At 42.4% G+C, this 15,651-nt stretch overlaps 1 protein-coding gene across 2 annotated transcripts in view; it reads left to right on the top strand.

Annotated features, from left to right (window-relative positions):
* The window catches only part of LOC138570088 (TNFAIP3-interacting protein 1-like), a 199,774-nt gene that overhangs the window by 127,804 nt on the left and 56,319 nt on the right, over positions 1–15,651 (top strand). For both annotated transcript variants that reach the window (XM_069648682.1, XM_069648681.1), the window contains exons 2-3: positions 5,318–5,480; positions 13,921–14,064. In XM_069648682.1, coding sequence (XP_069504783.1) covers positions 5,318–5,480; positions 13,921–14,064 — 307 coding nt within the window. The remainder of the gene's footprint in view (positions 1–5,317; positions 5,481–13,920; positions 14,065–15,651) is intronic.

Genomic DNA, 15,651 nt, shown 5'->3' with positions numbered 1-15,651 from the left:
GGCCATTGAGAAATTATTTCCATTACAGTACTTCAGTCCCATAACGGAAATACATTCTATATGAAGTCAGAGTGGCTTAAAAAAAACGATTTCTTTTTGAAGTCATAGGGCTCCCTGTCACCCCATGACATGGAGGCCCCCAGCTCCTTTGTGGAAGGAGGGAACAAGCATTCCTGCTGATTGGAGCTGGAGGCCTCGTTCCCTGGATCAACAGATTCAAAAGGTAAGAACATGTATATTATGTGATGTCTGTGAATGAGTAAGTGCATGATGTATGGGTGGCTGCCTGGGTGTGCGTGTGTTTGGTAAAAGGGTATACATGTAAATGTATGGGTGGCTGGGTGTGTGTGTGTGAGTGAATGGTGAATGGAGCATGTACTTCTGTTTAATGCCTGGATTACTTATTGTTAATCTTCATTACTCCTAGTCCTATTCCTACTCGTCCCCTTACTTTTGTATGAGAAACGTTGCCTCATACACAAGTACTTCGACAAGGCAGAGAGACGTGAAGGTAATGCCTGGCTCAGTTACCTGTGATCATCATTGCTCCCAGTCCAACTCTTCCTCGTCCCAGTACTTACCTATAAAGCAAGTTGCCTCATAGGTAAGTACTGGGATGAGTAAGAGGGACGTGGAGGTAATTCTGGGCCTATGCTGATTTTTGAGGGTTGGGGTAAGGGGTCAGAGGAAGAGGGGACATGCTGGTGGTGAGGTGGGGTTGGGGCTGTGCGCTAAATCATAATAGTCATCCATGTCCAAACTAGGCAGGCATGATATGTGTAATTAATGGCTAGACTGGCATTTTGTTGCAGCCACTCTAGTAATTTATTACTGTGTCGCTGTATATTTTTCTGGGCATCCATCAATATTTTACATAAAAAACATTTTAATGCATTGCATATCTACATTGTGAAGCCAGTTGGACATGTTTTCATTGTGGCATGTCATTTTTAATAGCAAAACATTACATTAATTAAATCATTCATGTTCATGGGCACTGTTGGTGACTTGCATGCATTGGATTTTTGGATTGGTGTTACCCTACAAGACAATTTGCAAACACTCTGGTTTTTGGGCCAATTTCTCACAGAAAGTTTGCTGTATAATGTATTAAAACACATATTTATAACTTTCTCCTAGTGCAGTGTGTGGCGTGCCCTGCATGATCATTGTTTAGTGTGGTAGTCTAGGCCGGGCCAGAGTGTGGCGTGACTCGTGATTTGTTGCCGAGCTTGGTGGGGCCCTATCAGCATGGCTCACCGAGGGCCCCGAAATGTTGTGCTACAACACTGCATCTACAAGTGGTAGATAATGGGATCTGCCCCTATCTACATTGAGCACAGGTTGCAGTGTTTCCAAATCCCACCAAAGTCTACAAATAGCAACCAACAAGGGAGCATTTTAAGATAAAGTGAATGTGAAACAATAACAGTGTTGTCATGAGGGCATGCGTGTTAGTATTTAGGAGGTGAGAGGTTAGATCAATTCTTCAGTTGTCCACTTCTGAACACTCCAGAAAGATACTCTTTTTACTCCAGACTACCCATGAGAAAGGTCATCTAGAGTAGTGAGAATAGTGCATCTATTATTATCTATTATATTGTAAGGGGCCTCATCAGATCACCCTAGGGGTAAGAGGAGAAACATGAGTTGCAGAAGACTCTGATAATTCACAGTTGGACACACTTTTCTATACTGCAGGATTTCAGAGGGGCTTGCTATTTCCCTTTCCCAAGAGTTTCTACATCTTGTACTGGTTTATGGACACCCCTATTGCCCAATAGTGGTCCTAGCAGAGCCCAATGTACCATTTGGATTCAGTCTTGGGTTAATAGCCATGTGACACACTCTAAAATGTTTCTAACGCAAGACGTCACAGAATCACTCTTGACACTACTTCTTTGGGATTGTGGTGGACAGACAGCATGCCCCAGTGCAGAGGCCACAGAGAGTACATGGGTGTTTGTACAACAATCAATGATCCTGCAGTCGCATTAGAGCAAAAAACAGGTCTTGAAGTGTTGCCCTTGTTGTTAGGCTTTTTCTTTTTGTTTCACAATCTTGTATATATATCAAACAGAAAATCTGTTATGTTTGTTTGTTCCTCATACAGTTCCACACTGTTACACCAATCTGCACCACATTTTGCACAGTTCCCTGTTAGCACCCTCTGGAGGTCACTGGCTACATTGCATGTGGACACCCCACCCAGTTCCTCAGATTCTAGCTCCTGCACACATGAGACAGTAGCCTGGATGTGGCAAAACATCAAGGTGGCCGTAGAAGGGCCGGACAGAGCTAATTTCAAGCGTCTGGTCGCGAGGTATAGAATGCATTTTAAGGCACTAGGATGCTCCGTTTCTGAGGCATTTGCACCACAGCATGCAACACATCAATGTGGTCATAGAAGGACTGGACAAAGCTGATTTTAACCATCTTGATGCCCGGCATAAAACTTTTGGTCCCTACGGGACCTTAAAATCCATGTTTGAAGGACCTAGGACGCACAGTCTACGAGATATTTGCACTGAAATGCATACTGTACTGCGCCAGGGTGAGGCGACAGGTGGGGAGAGTGCACAGAAGGTCCCATTATGCTGCAGCACGCCAATTCTCACCTCCCTGACGCGTCTGCTCCATGATTGTCAACAATTGATGAGTGTTATATCTCTCTGCAGAACCCGTGCCATGTACCGGCACTTTTTGCTAGTTATTATCTATATATATATATATATATATATATATATATATATATATACAGAACATCTGTTCGTTTGTTTGTTTGTTCCTCTGTTCCTCATACAATTCTGCACTGTTCCACCAATCTGCACTAAATTTTGCACATGTATCTTTTTGGGCTATATTGCATGTGGACACCCCACACCGTTCCCTGGATTTCAGCCCCACCACACATGAGACAGTTGCCTGGAAGCAGCAAACACATCACAGTGACCGTAGAAGGACCAGACAGAGCTCATTTCAAGCATCTGGATGCCAGAAACATAACTTAATGGTCCCTGCACCACAGCACACTGCAACATGCCAGGGTGAGGCGACAGGTGGGGAGAGCGCACAGACAGCCCCATCATTTTACAGCACGCCAATTCTCACCTCCCCTCCACGTCTGCTCCATGATTGTCAACAATTGGTGAGTGTTATCATGTCTGTATACAGAAGCCGTGCGAAATATGGCCACTTTTGCTAGTCCAAAATAAACCAGGGGAGTTGCAGTATTATAATGCACTTAATACCCAGAGGTTTCTAGGCGTGGACCCGGGGATCGAACCTGTGTTGCTTCACGTCGACTTACTTCCAAGGTAGCGCGTTGCCCCTGAGCTGTCATTAGGCACCAGCAGCCCGCTACTAAAATTAGAAAAGGGTGCAGGTGTGCTTATTTGTATTATTAGACTGGGAAAATCATATAGCTTGCACGAGGTCACATTGGTGTAGCATTTGCTGCCTTTAGTTAACCTTAAATGATGCTCAGACATGACTGCCAGCAGAAGAAGCCCCATTTCCGCTGACTTATACATAAACACCAATGAACAAATGTGCCAACATTATTGGAAAAAGTACAATGAGACTATTTGCAGACTATTTGCAGAATCTCCAACATGTCCTATATTAGCACATGAAGATTGTTATTAACCTTCTCTCAGCCAATCCAATTGTTTAGAGTGCAGTCAATAACTACTGGTATTGACTGCATTCTGAACAATCTGTCTTCAAAAGCAGACAGGGAAACAACAGTTCAGTTCACAGGCTAGATTTCTTTCAGCAGGAAACTTCCTCTCTGAGATGTCTTTTGGCTGCAACATGCTATTTAACACATGAAAGAGAATGCTAAAACATGAGAAAACGCTTTTAGTTTGTTATGGAGAAACTTTACTTTTAGATGATACCAAATGTTGTTTCAGTTTAACCAACTTTGTAATTCAAATGCTTAACCTATAAAGACCACCTTGTTATTTACATAGTATAAAGTAAAAACACATTTAATTTGTCCCTTCTCCAACTTATTACGGCCCTCGGACTTGTAGTGTATAATGACATTAGTGGGACATTATGTGAATTGGATTTTCACATTTGATAAACAATGCACTGGTTTTGACAGCCAGACAATTAATAATAATCAAGAAGTCTGTGACTTGAATGAGGTCCCAAAAATGAATAAATGGATTAATTAAAAATTGATTTTTATCTTTCTTGTATCTCGAATACCATGTCAAGGAAACTATATATCAGTCACTTTTTGCTGAGAAACGAGTGTCCTGGAATTCACGTTATGTTTCTAAATGTTGTTGGGATAACATTTCTGAAGATACTAATATGGACATTTTGCTTTTTTGTCCATGGTACCAGCTCCCTCGACAGAAATATTAAATTGCCTTACTGAAATTGTATTTAGGCAATGTAGTTGCATAAGTTTATTTCATCCTTTCACATGGTTGTAGAGTTTGTTGGAGTCTTTAGCGTTTTATCCCCACAGTTTTAAATTTCAGATTCTCTAGGATGTCTACTGTGTAATTATTATGTAAATGTGTTATTTGATTTTAATATATTTTATTTTTGATTGTAAAGGTGATTGTATTTTATATTTATTGTACCGTTTGATGAAATTATATTTTGAACTAAACAGAATATACTACTGGTATTGATAATAATCCACGGGGCACTGGGAGGCATCTGAGTATTGTATCCTAATTGCATGGCTGTATTTATGGTCTTTTTTTGGCAATCTATCAGGGTGCCACATACCTAGGGAATTTGCCTGTGAGCCACATGCACTCTTTTGAACCTTAAGTTAAAAATAGAGGGAACACTTTAGTTTACATTTAACAATAATGTTTACATGTGAAGAACATTTTGCACAATTGTTGTGGAATCACAATAAAAGTTGTGGTTTCACCAAATCATAGAAAATTGTTACGTGAGGATGTGGCTGGTTGATATAAGATAGTTTATTTATAACGCGCTTAATACCCAGAGGTTTCTAAGTGCGGGCCTGGGGCTCTATCCTGTGTTGCTCCGTGTCGTCTTGCTTCCAAGCCGAGCACTTTGCCTCTGAGCTATCCTCCCGAGACTGGATTGCACCTGGTTGCACCTAGAGCAGGTGTGTTTGGAAGAGGAGCAGCATAAGTTTACATCAGAAAGTGGGGGGTGGGGGAGTGATGTTGGAGGGTGCAGTGTTCAGCTTAAAAGGAGTTTTCAATGTGGACTGGGCTTTGCCGAGAAAGCTCCTGCAGGGAGTTTATAGAAGACTGGCCTTCGTGCCCTTCCTCCTCTCTTATGCTCTCCGCCTTCTCCCTTGTTTTAGTGACGCATGCACGGCTGTGCACACGGACCCTGCGTTGTGCGACAGGCTCGACTCTGAGGAGAATGTGACTGTCATTTCCGAGAGCATGACGGTGACTTCCTCAGATGAGGAGAAGCTGCTGCTGCTGAACAAAAACACTGAGCTCCGTCGAATCAACAAGGAGGTGAGTGTCTTCCACTTCCGCTTGCTTTATTCTCATTGGCTGCGTGAATGGATTGCCGTATGTGACATGGAATGTTCGTGGGTTCCAAGTTCCACTGCCTTTCACTGTTGCATGTGGTAAATCGGGATAGATCTCCATATTGCAGCCAGGCACACAGTGGAGATACCAATGACAGCCCTTGCTACAAACAATAGACTATCGTTGGCCACTGTTTTCTATGGATAGTGGCAGCTTTTTCCTAGCAGGAGAAAAATTGACACATTCCTCAGTAAAAGAGTTGTGTTAAACCAACTTTGCTAATAGTCCTATCAACTTTCACTCTGAATCCACCTATGGGGGCATTACTGGTAGGGTAATGCCCTGGGGCAATAGTTAGAAGCCTGAGCAAAGAGAAAGGGCTTCAATGTAGCCCTGGGGGCATTACCGGACTGGTGATGCCCCCCTCCAAGGGTTCTATTGCTATTAGTACCCCAGCACGTCGTACCGGGGTACTAATAGCATTTTTTTCTCGAGTTGAGGAACGGCTTTGAAACAAAAATGCCTGCCAGGGATCGGGAAGAAGGGACTACGTGTAGTCCCTTCTCCCTTTCCATGGCAGACATTCAAAATATAGAGAACAAAAGTAAACAAACAAAATGGCTGCCATGGAAGGGGCTGGGACAACACAGTCCGTTTTCCCTTTGCATGGCGGACATTGAAATAAGTAAACAAAAAAGATTGCCGCCATGAAAGGGGGAGAAGGGACTGCACTTAGTACCATTTCCCTTTCCTTGATGACCAGGATGCAGATGCACCTGAAGGTTCAAGGAAAGATATTTTCTTCCACATTGCAATCATAATCAAAACATATCATTCACAAGGCCACATATTAACGTATGCATCTACATTACAACCGTTGCAAATAACAAATGCTATTACTGTCTGAATTGAATTGTCCTCATATCTAAAATAAATGTCTGCATGCCACTATGACCAGAACCCTGTGGATTGAGATTTAGGTAGGTTGTTGATCAGCCAGCTCTGTGATCAAGCGAAGTGCACAAGCTCACACTTTTCTTGTACAGCACTAGCACCACCAAGACACTGGGCCTGATCACGACTTTGGCGGTAATGCCGGCGGTATTAGCCCTACCGCCAAACTCCCCGGCGCTGATAGCGCCTGATCACGAGTTTGGCGGTAATGTTAATCCCCATTCCCCATTCGGGAATGCCCCATTCCCCATTGGGCTCCATGAGGAATTTTCGCGCTCTTACCGCCGGCGGATTTCCCACTGCTGTAATAGCGGGAATTTTTGCCGGATTTCGCCGAAGTCCTGATTTGGCGGACCCTTAAATCCGGCAGTAATAGCGCTACCGCCGGATTTATGGGTTACCGCCAAAGTCGTGATCATGCCCACCGTATTTACTTTGCCTTCAAGTTATCACCGCCCATGATACAATCTCCCACCTGCAAAATCATCTAAGTAGACTGCCAAACTTGCAGCAGCATGGAAAACAGGGAATCTCATGACCTCATGCTAAGATCTTATAGAGGTCCTTTGTGATATTTTTGAATATAAAAGGTTGCACTGAAAAAACGATCGATTTATTTAATCCGATTTAGTGCAGCGTTCAATATCCCCAAATATTACATTCAGGTTTCTTTTATCACTCCTCCACCCCGAAGTCCTCTGGAACACCTATTCCCTACCCACCGCTCATTTGTTTCTTTGTCCCGCCCCTCCACGTGATAAACATTCCCATGCCAACCAGCCCTCCCCTCAGAGAGACGTACACAAACAGAAACACACATGCTTACATGCCCACCCGCCCCTTCACTTCCACGCCACAAACACTCCTCTTCAACCCACAGAAACACATTTACACTTTCTCCCGAGCTGCCTCCCCTCCACACTACAAACATTGCCCATATATATATATATATATATATATATATATAGTTAAACAACTTCAATTCAGCAATCCCACTAAGACAGTGCCTCGTCTGGGACGCCCAAGGGAAGCCCTTATTTATATATTTTTATGACAAGTTATACTCTGGATGATAAACCCTTATATAGCACCCTCTCTTAGAATCCCCCTGACCCCACTGAGCCAAGAAGTAGGTTTGTTTTGCAAATTAAAAAGGTTTATTTGAAAAATTAAACAATAGATATATATCACACTTTTATAATAAATTAATATTTGATATCACACTTAGACATATGACAGTGAGTGATCAACAATGGATGATGTTATACTAGCACACTGGTTTAATTACTTAGGAGTAGTATAGAGGATAAGGTAGCTGAGAATGCTTTATATGGTACAAGGAAATGCAAGGTGGAAAAGAAGCAACACAGGAATAAACTTGATATGATTTCAGCAAAACATAATATAATCACTTTTCCCCTTTTGGCAATTCACCCCCCCTCTATGCAATGTAAGGAGGTGGAAGTAACACACACAGTCTTCAGGAATACAATCACAGTACAATACGAATTCAGTTCCCCCCCTAGCAAGCTTAGAGAAACAGGGATGACTTTAAACATGGGCAAAGTACTTTAAAGGTGGTATGCAAAGAAGGGAAAAATATGCTAAAAATGATGTAATTCCCTCTAGAGGTTCATGGTGAGTGAGAGATACTTTAAATCAGTTCAGGCCAGCCCTATCAATGATTCAGGGATGGTTACCAGGTTGAAAACGGAATTCCGTAATGGAAGCAAAAGACAAATATTTTTACACGTGGCTGAAATGAAACAAAATGTCAAATCGCGGCAATTTAGTTGTGTGCATCGAGCACAATTATGAAGGAACTGTAAGGAGTAGAGCTTGTTAGAAAGCTTAGAATCTCAGCTTTAAAATAAAAGTGAAATCTCGCTTCTATCACAAACGGTTCAAGAGATACAGACGATTTTGTGAAGGTAGATTCTCAAAATAAAAGTAAAGCTCAGAATGACAGATGACAGTTTTTCAGCTTTGAATCAACAGGAGGGACACGATTTCTATGATGCAGTTCTCAATAGGTTAAAATAGTTTGAATTAGATTATTTTAAACTAAGAGATTGGTTTTGCACAGTTCTGGCTGAGTACTCGCACTATATTTTGGACAGGAATGCGACTTCGTCACGGATCGGGTCAGGATTGGCTGCGGTTCTCTCGCAACTGGGTACTGGTTCTGCGCACAGCGATCTGGGTCAGCTCTCAGCACTGCACAGCGATCTGGATCTCTGGTCTCTCCTGAGATTGATGGATTTGAAGTCTGGAGTCTCCCGGCAAAGCGTCCCGCAAGGAAGTGGAAAGTGAATGTCCCTACCTGGGTTCCAGTGGCTCTTTTTATGTCTTTTGAAAATGGGTGTGGATGCTAACTTTCTTTGCCCAACCCACTCACGATTTGATAGGTCAAGGATTTCCCTTTGACCTGATTTGAGAAGGGAACAGTGAGTCAGAGTGATGAGGTAGGTTTATGGTCCGAGGATCCTCCCCTTGTCAAATTGCACACAAATCTATTTCTGATCCAAATACCCATTTATCTATGTACCATTTTTCTAATATTATATGTCCAGTTAACATATTTTCTGTAGCACCAAACCATCCGATCCCTGTCTTTGTAAGATGTTGTGTCCACTTTTGACAGAATTCTGCCCTTTTCATCCAGATAACAACCTCTAAACTTTTCCAGATTTTACACAAGTGTGCACAAGGGATATGGGTTTCAGATGATAAAGTGTCAGATTTTTAACATGCATACATTTGGAGTAACAACCTTATTTTCCGCGACTACTCCCCAGAACATACCACAGAGTCCTGACACCTCTTAAAATGTGCACAGAAAAATCACAAGAATGATATTATTTATATAATTTTTACAAGTCTGCACTATGAATTATCCATCTTTTTAAAATTATGCTCTGGCCCCAAAGGGGTGTGGTTTTCCAAAGCACATGGTGGAATTTCTGGTTTGTCCACTTCCCCCAAGCTCAGCTTCCTCACAGAGGCACTTCTCCTCCCACTTCTCCCAAGAGGAAGCTATTTTACGACTCCCCACCATATAACATTTGCCTGAGCCCAAGACAGTGCTTTGTTCAGTTTCCTGCAGTCCCCAGGTGCCACTCCCCTAATTCAATCAGAGAGGTGTCATCTCCTTTTGGCAGGGGCAGCAGAATGCAACCAGGCCTGGGAACACAGCTGCTGATCAAGTTTCAACTCCTGTCGGGGGTAGTTGTCAGGCAGAATTCCATCTCTTTAAGCCAGGCGTCAGCTAATTGTCACTTTGGTTCCCATTTTTCTACATTCAAACCAAACTTGCAATTTTTACACATGCAGCTAGAACACTGATTCTAAGTTCAAAACTATGACATTTAAACAATTGCAACAATTGCAACCTATGTGACCCTCAAAAGTAGGTCACTAATTTATTCTAAACATTTCGATTTTAGTGGCTTTAAACCCAAATTCACTTAAGCTGCTGACATCCCCAGCTATTTTCAATACATACATTAGACAATTACTTCCTTCAAGTCATTTCAGAATATAGTTTTACATTGTATCCACCTCTTAATAAGTCTTTCTTTGGCCTGGTTTGGTTCATTTATTCAGTTTTACACAAGTGTCTGGTGGTTTTAAAACGCCGGCTGTCTGGCAGTGGTGAGCACCAGTATTTCACCCATTTTTGACATTAATAACAGATTTTGAACAGCACCATATTCCTTAGCACTGATTTCGCTCATGGCGCTTCTGGCCCCTCACACTGGTGGGTGGCAGGTCAGACGACCATTTTGTTGTGCGCAAAGACTGCACGGTTCTCCAGGATTCTGGCGCAAATGTGGGCTTTTCCGCCCTCTTGGATTTCCTAAGCCCACTGCACCAAGTGTTGCAGCATAATAGTCCAAACGTGGGTCAGGACACCCAACAAGATATATATATGTATATATATATATACACACACACACACGTGCGGCAGGGTCATGAAAGTTGGATTTAGAAAGACCGCCCTCAGCGGTCTCCGAGTGATCTTTCTAAATCGGTCTTTTGAGTTTTCATTGAAACCAAAAAGACTTTTTCACTCCACATGCTTTCATGCTAAGATCTTCCAACATAATTCATGTGCCCTCCTGAATTCAATTTCAAGTACTATCAAATATGCGCTCGTGTCAGTGCAGCAAGGCTTCAGGCCACTTAAATGGCAACATCAACTTTTTAAACATTGAACCGTGTTTTGAACTTTACAACTCAAATTATTATTTTAATTTTTTTTTTATATACAGAGGAACAATGCTCTTTTGATCACAAAAGAACTTACAATAGATAAGAAATCAGATTTGACCCAGAAGCAGTGAGCTTCTTACAATGGGGTGAGTTTGAGGGATATCCTTACCCAGGTTGTGGAGGGGAGTAAATGGAACAGTCACCGGGGACAATACTTAAATGGACATGCATCGATTAAGGACGACCAACATTGGAATTCTTTTTATAAGTGCAGGTAGGCAGTACGGCCAGCTGTGCTTGGGTTGTGACCATGATGGGTGAAGTTCCCGAGTGAAAAGCATAGGAAGAGAGGGACAGGGGCTTATTAGAGGTGAGGGAAAAATGTTAGCTAGCTGGCAGATTAGAGGTAGTTTAAGAGGCAGACTCTCAGGAGAGGCGGTAGGCTTTTAGTTTGGTTTTGATCAAATCTGTGTGGACTATTTCTCGGATGTCCGGGGGGAAGAGAATTCCACACATGTGGAGCAAGAAGAGAGAAGGAGCGGAAGCAAGTGGAAGCACAGGGAGGGCAAGGAGCCACAAGGGTAGTAGAGGAGGTAGAATGGAGATTACAAGAAGGATGGTAGAGTTGGATAGAGGAGGATAGAGTGGTGCCTTACCGCGTATACATTTGTGAACCAGGAGAAGACATTTAAATCTAGCCCTGTTTTGCATTATCAGCCATCCAGCCTGGTGACGATATGAGGAAGTTAGTGTAAAGTGAGGGAGTTCAAAGAGAGTCCTGGTAGCAAAGTTAATGATCTTGTCGAGAGGACAGAAAGCATCGTTGGGGAGACCAAAGCGGATGCTGGCACAGTAGTCCAGTTTAGAGAAGACAAGAGTGGTTAAGAGATGCTTAGTGGCGTTGAAAGGAAGGAGGTGCCTGATTTTCCTAATATTTGGGAGGTTGAGGCGAGCAGCTGTTCCAGTTTTGGAGATGAAAGTAGAGAAGGCACAAGAAGGGTCCAAGATGACGCTGAGGTTTCCAGCTGAAGAAGAGCAGAGGAGAGTGTCAGGTGGCAACCGGATAGGCAGAGGAAGGTATGAGAGGGAGCTTTTGGCAGGGAAGAGGAGCATCTCTATTTTGGTAGAGTTTCACATCAGAGAGTGCTAAGCCATCCAATATTTAATGGCAGAGAGACAGTTGGAAATATTGATAGAGAGATCAGAGAAGGGTTCAGGAAAAGAGAAGATGATTTGGGTGTCATCCGCAAAGAGTTGGTACAAGAACCCAAAGGAGAAGATTAGTGCCCCAAGAGCAGAGGTGTAGAGAGTAAAGAGGAGCGGACTCAAGACAGAGCCTTGTGGAACACTAATAGTTAGAGGAGTGAGTTCAGAAATGTTGTTGCTCCAGGAGACCGCAAACTGGTGAGGTGCCAGGGAGGATTCAATCCAGGAAAGGGTTTGATCGTGAATCCCAAGAAGAGAGAGAGTGTATTAAGGAGATCAGAATTATCAATAATGTCAAAGGCAGCGCACAGGCCAAGATGAATTAGGATAGAGGACATGTTGCAGTGCTCAGCAGAGGCGATGAAGTTGTAGACGTTCATGAGAGCAGTTTCCGTGGACTGAAAAGAGCGGAAACCTGCTTGTAGGTGGTCTTGAAGGTTGTGGATGTTTAAGAAATTGGTAAGATGGTTGAACACAAACCTTTCGAGCACTTTAGAATAGTGCAGAAGTGATTGAAATTTGAGGAAGAATCTGAAAATAATGGCTTTCCCCCAGAAGATGACGGGGAATCTCAGAAACTAACATTTGACAGACTGAAGTAAAATGCTTTAATTCAACCAGTGTAAGGATTTCTCAGGCTTTGCCATTAAGCGTAACAATCGGGCATGTGGTTGGCAAGAACAGCTTCATGTTGCTGAGATGGCATAAGTGTAGTCACTGAAAATAAAAAGGAGGTAAGAGCACTAGAAGGCGCAGAGTGAAGGAAACATTTGGATTAACATATCCATTAAATCATAAAAAGTTGCTAATAGTCATGTTCAATTTGATGTCACATTCAAAGCTGAGGTCCAATAGCCATAAGAAAACCTGCTGTTGCAATTCTGTCCATAGAGAAGACCCCTACCTCTAAAGGGGAACAGTCATCATAAGAGCCTAGTTATGGAGGCACACACACGCTTGTGAAAGAAACAACATTTGACTATATTCTTGCACTCACAGGCACAGTAGAAAATTCTTCAACTTGTAGGATTGGACTTTAGATACTTCAGAGCGCTTTGTGTCCCTGGAGAGTGAAGGAGAAGAAGAGGGCAAACAATGGAGCCAGGTGAAAGTAAGTACTACAAGCAGAAGAACAGGATGTGTGGGGTTGGAAGTACAGATGGAGAGATATAGGACCCTGGAGAAAGTGATGCGGGAAGAGCGAGAAGCATTAAAGGGAGGGAGAGAGATAAAGATGGAAACAATGGCAGACAAAGGGAAAGTGGTGGAAGTAAAGCTTTGTTTATTGCTTTAAGTGTTTTCTATAGGGAAAGCATATCACCTGTCACACTCTTCAAAGCACTTCAGCACCAGGACGGATGTCGTAAATAAGAAGGGTTAGAGGTGTGTCGGGAAGCAGGAGTAAAACTATGGGTGGCGTGAGAAATACTCTCCCCCTAATTGTTGCACTTGGTTAATAATTTAGTCACACCCGCTGATATAAAAATAACACTAAAGCAATTAATTTCTAAATTTAGTTTTCAAGACAATCAAATATTTGAAAACTACATGCTAAATGTTGATTCCAATCATTATGCTATACTTTTTCAACATTATAGAATGTTGCCATATTCTCCTTAATGCTCTACACGGAAAGAGGAATTCAAAAAGATCTTGTATCTAGTGCAAACATAAGAATGTGTGACCTAATGGACATATGGATATAGCTGCATCTGCTTCGTTTATGCCCATTGCCATCTTCTTAACGAATATTGCCCAACTTACATGCATTAATTTTGCAGTGCATATTTTAGTAATAAACATTTAATAATGAAAAATATAACCTTGCAGAAGTTTGTTTCAGATTTTGTTCCTCAAATAGGCTCTGTACCACATTTTTCCCAACCTCATGTAGGAAGCGGCCAATCAAATGGCGATTTACCCACTTCCTTTATGCTCATCGGATATTGCCTAACACGTCTGAATGTACTTTAGAATGTCATGCATGAGGTCCTTTCTCAGCTGCTAAAGTCAATGTGCCCGTCGTCTCACTGACATTCTATTCCAGCTCATGAAGCTAAACCTAGACTGGGATCAGATTTACCGCAGCTCTACGACTGGTTTGCAGCAAACGGTGGGGTGTCTCCAGCAGGAAGTGGTAGCCCTGAAGCAACACGTCGAGAGACTTTCAATGAAGCTGGACCATGAGCAGGTATTTCAAAGGAGGTCTTGCAAGACCAGGTATTTGTTTTTATATATTGGCCAGAGGTTTGAGCTTAGTCTATTTCTAAGAACTCCAGAATTTAGCCAGTAATATAATTGAGGCACGGGGAAGTCAATTAATAGGGTGAGCTGGTGCTGTTGGGATTAAACCCATGCTGTCCTCTTCCCATGCATTTTACTCTAGATTGCAACGCCTCTATGAAGAAGATGAAACAGTTTGGCATTAAAATACTTCATCAATGTGCTGACAAATCTGGTGTCATCGTGGTTCAGTGAGAAAGCATGATTTCTCCAAATGCCAATATAAAGATATTGTATTGGTATTTGAAGGAAGCTGATTAGTGTTCAACCGACCTTTCAAAGGCCCATGCCTATGCTGGTAAGATAGCTCAGCAGGTTGCAGGTTCGAATCCCGGCAAGGCCAACTCCGCCTTTCATCCTTTCGAGGTCGATAAATGAGTACCAACTTAGGTTGGGTGATATTGTATGTAAATGTGAGCTCTGTAAAGCGCTTTGGATAAAGGCGCTATATAAATAAGACATCATTATCTATACAAAATAATCAGGTCACAGTTAAGGTTAATGTTTAAAAAGTCAAATAAATTAGCCTTATTCACAAATATGTGTTGCGTCGAATCCAGAGGTGCCTAGAGCAACTATTTGTGAATCACGTTTTCAGAGGAGCATCTCGCAGACCCTAATTTGCACCAGTTTTCGTTGAATGATCCAGGCATAGGGTAGCAGGTCCTGATGAGAGATTCTCACACGCATCTCCTGATTTACTCCAGTGCAAATCTACGTAAATCATTTCATGTGCATTACTGTACTGTGGCTTCAGATTTTTTACTTTGTGTGGGGCTTTCTATGAAGCTGATGTTTGCAAAGTTGCCCGAGCACAGCATCATCTAATCACCAATAAAGCCCTTCTCCATGGAAGAACTCTTGCCATCAGCTTGCATCAATGCTTTCTTGCACCAGAACACAAGAACGTTGATTCAGATGCTCAAAATTAAATGATAAAAGGACTCTCCCTATATCAGTGAGGGGTCAAAATATTTGGGAATCTTTTCCCAACGTGTACTAGAAACACCAGAACTCACAACATGGCTCACTAAAAAAATCCTATCGCTAATAATGATTTCCACCCACCCTGCACCGATTCTTGGCCCGACTGAGCAATGGTGAAATGAGTGCCTTATGAGAATGACCAGATGACTGTCATTGGGACACCATTTTTCGAGTCCTGACATTAACGTTTACAAATAGTTGATGGCTGGTGTTTAGTTCCAATGTGTGTGAATAAAGTAAACAAAGAATGCATCTCCAAGAATCCATTCGTTCTTTAAGTGCAAAGCCAAGGCTGGAAAAGTGGTGCCCTGGTGCCATGTAGGCATCTGATCACACTTGATCTCAATCAAATCGCACAAGCCCAAGGGTTCAAGAATGGTACGGAATAACCAACTTGCATGAGGTTCTATATTCAATCCTGGGCTTCTTATCATGCAGTACGGTACAACGCTCTTGTATTTATCATAGTTTTGGGAGCATTATTAGATGGCCCATGTATGTCTGCATT

Source organism: Ambystoma mexicanum, chromosome 2q, assembly GCF_040938575.1.
Source record: "Ambystoma mexicanum isolate Mex_15411 chromosome 2q, UKY_AmexF1_1, whole genome shotgun sequence".
In the NCBI taxonomy this organism is placed as follows: Eukaryota; Metazoa; Chordata; class Amphibia; order Caudata; family Ambystomatidae; genus Ambystoma; species Ambystoma mexicanum.
This window is presented reverse-complemented; position numbering and strand designations above follow the sequence as displayed.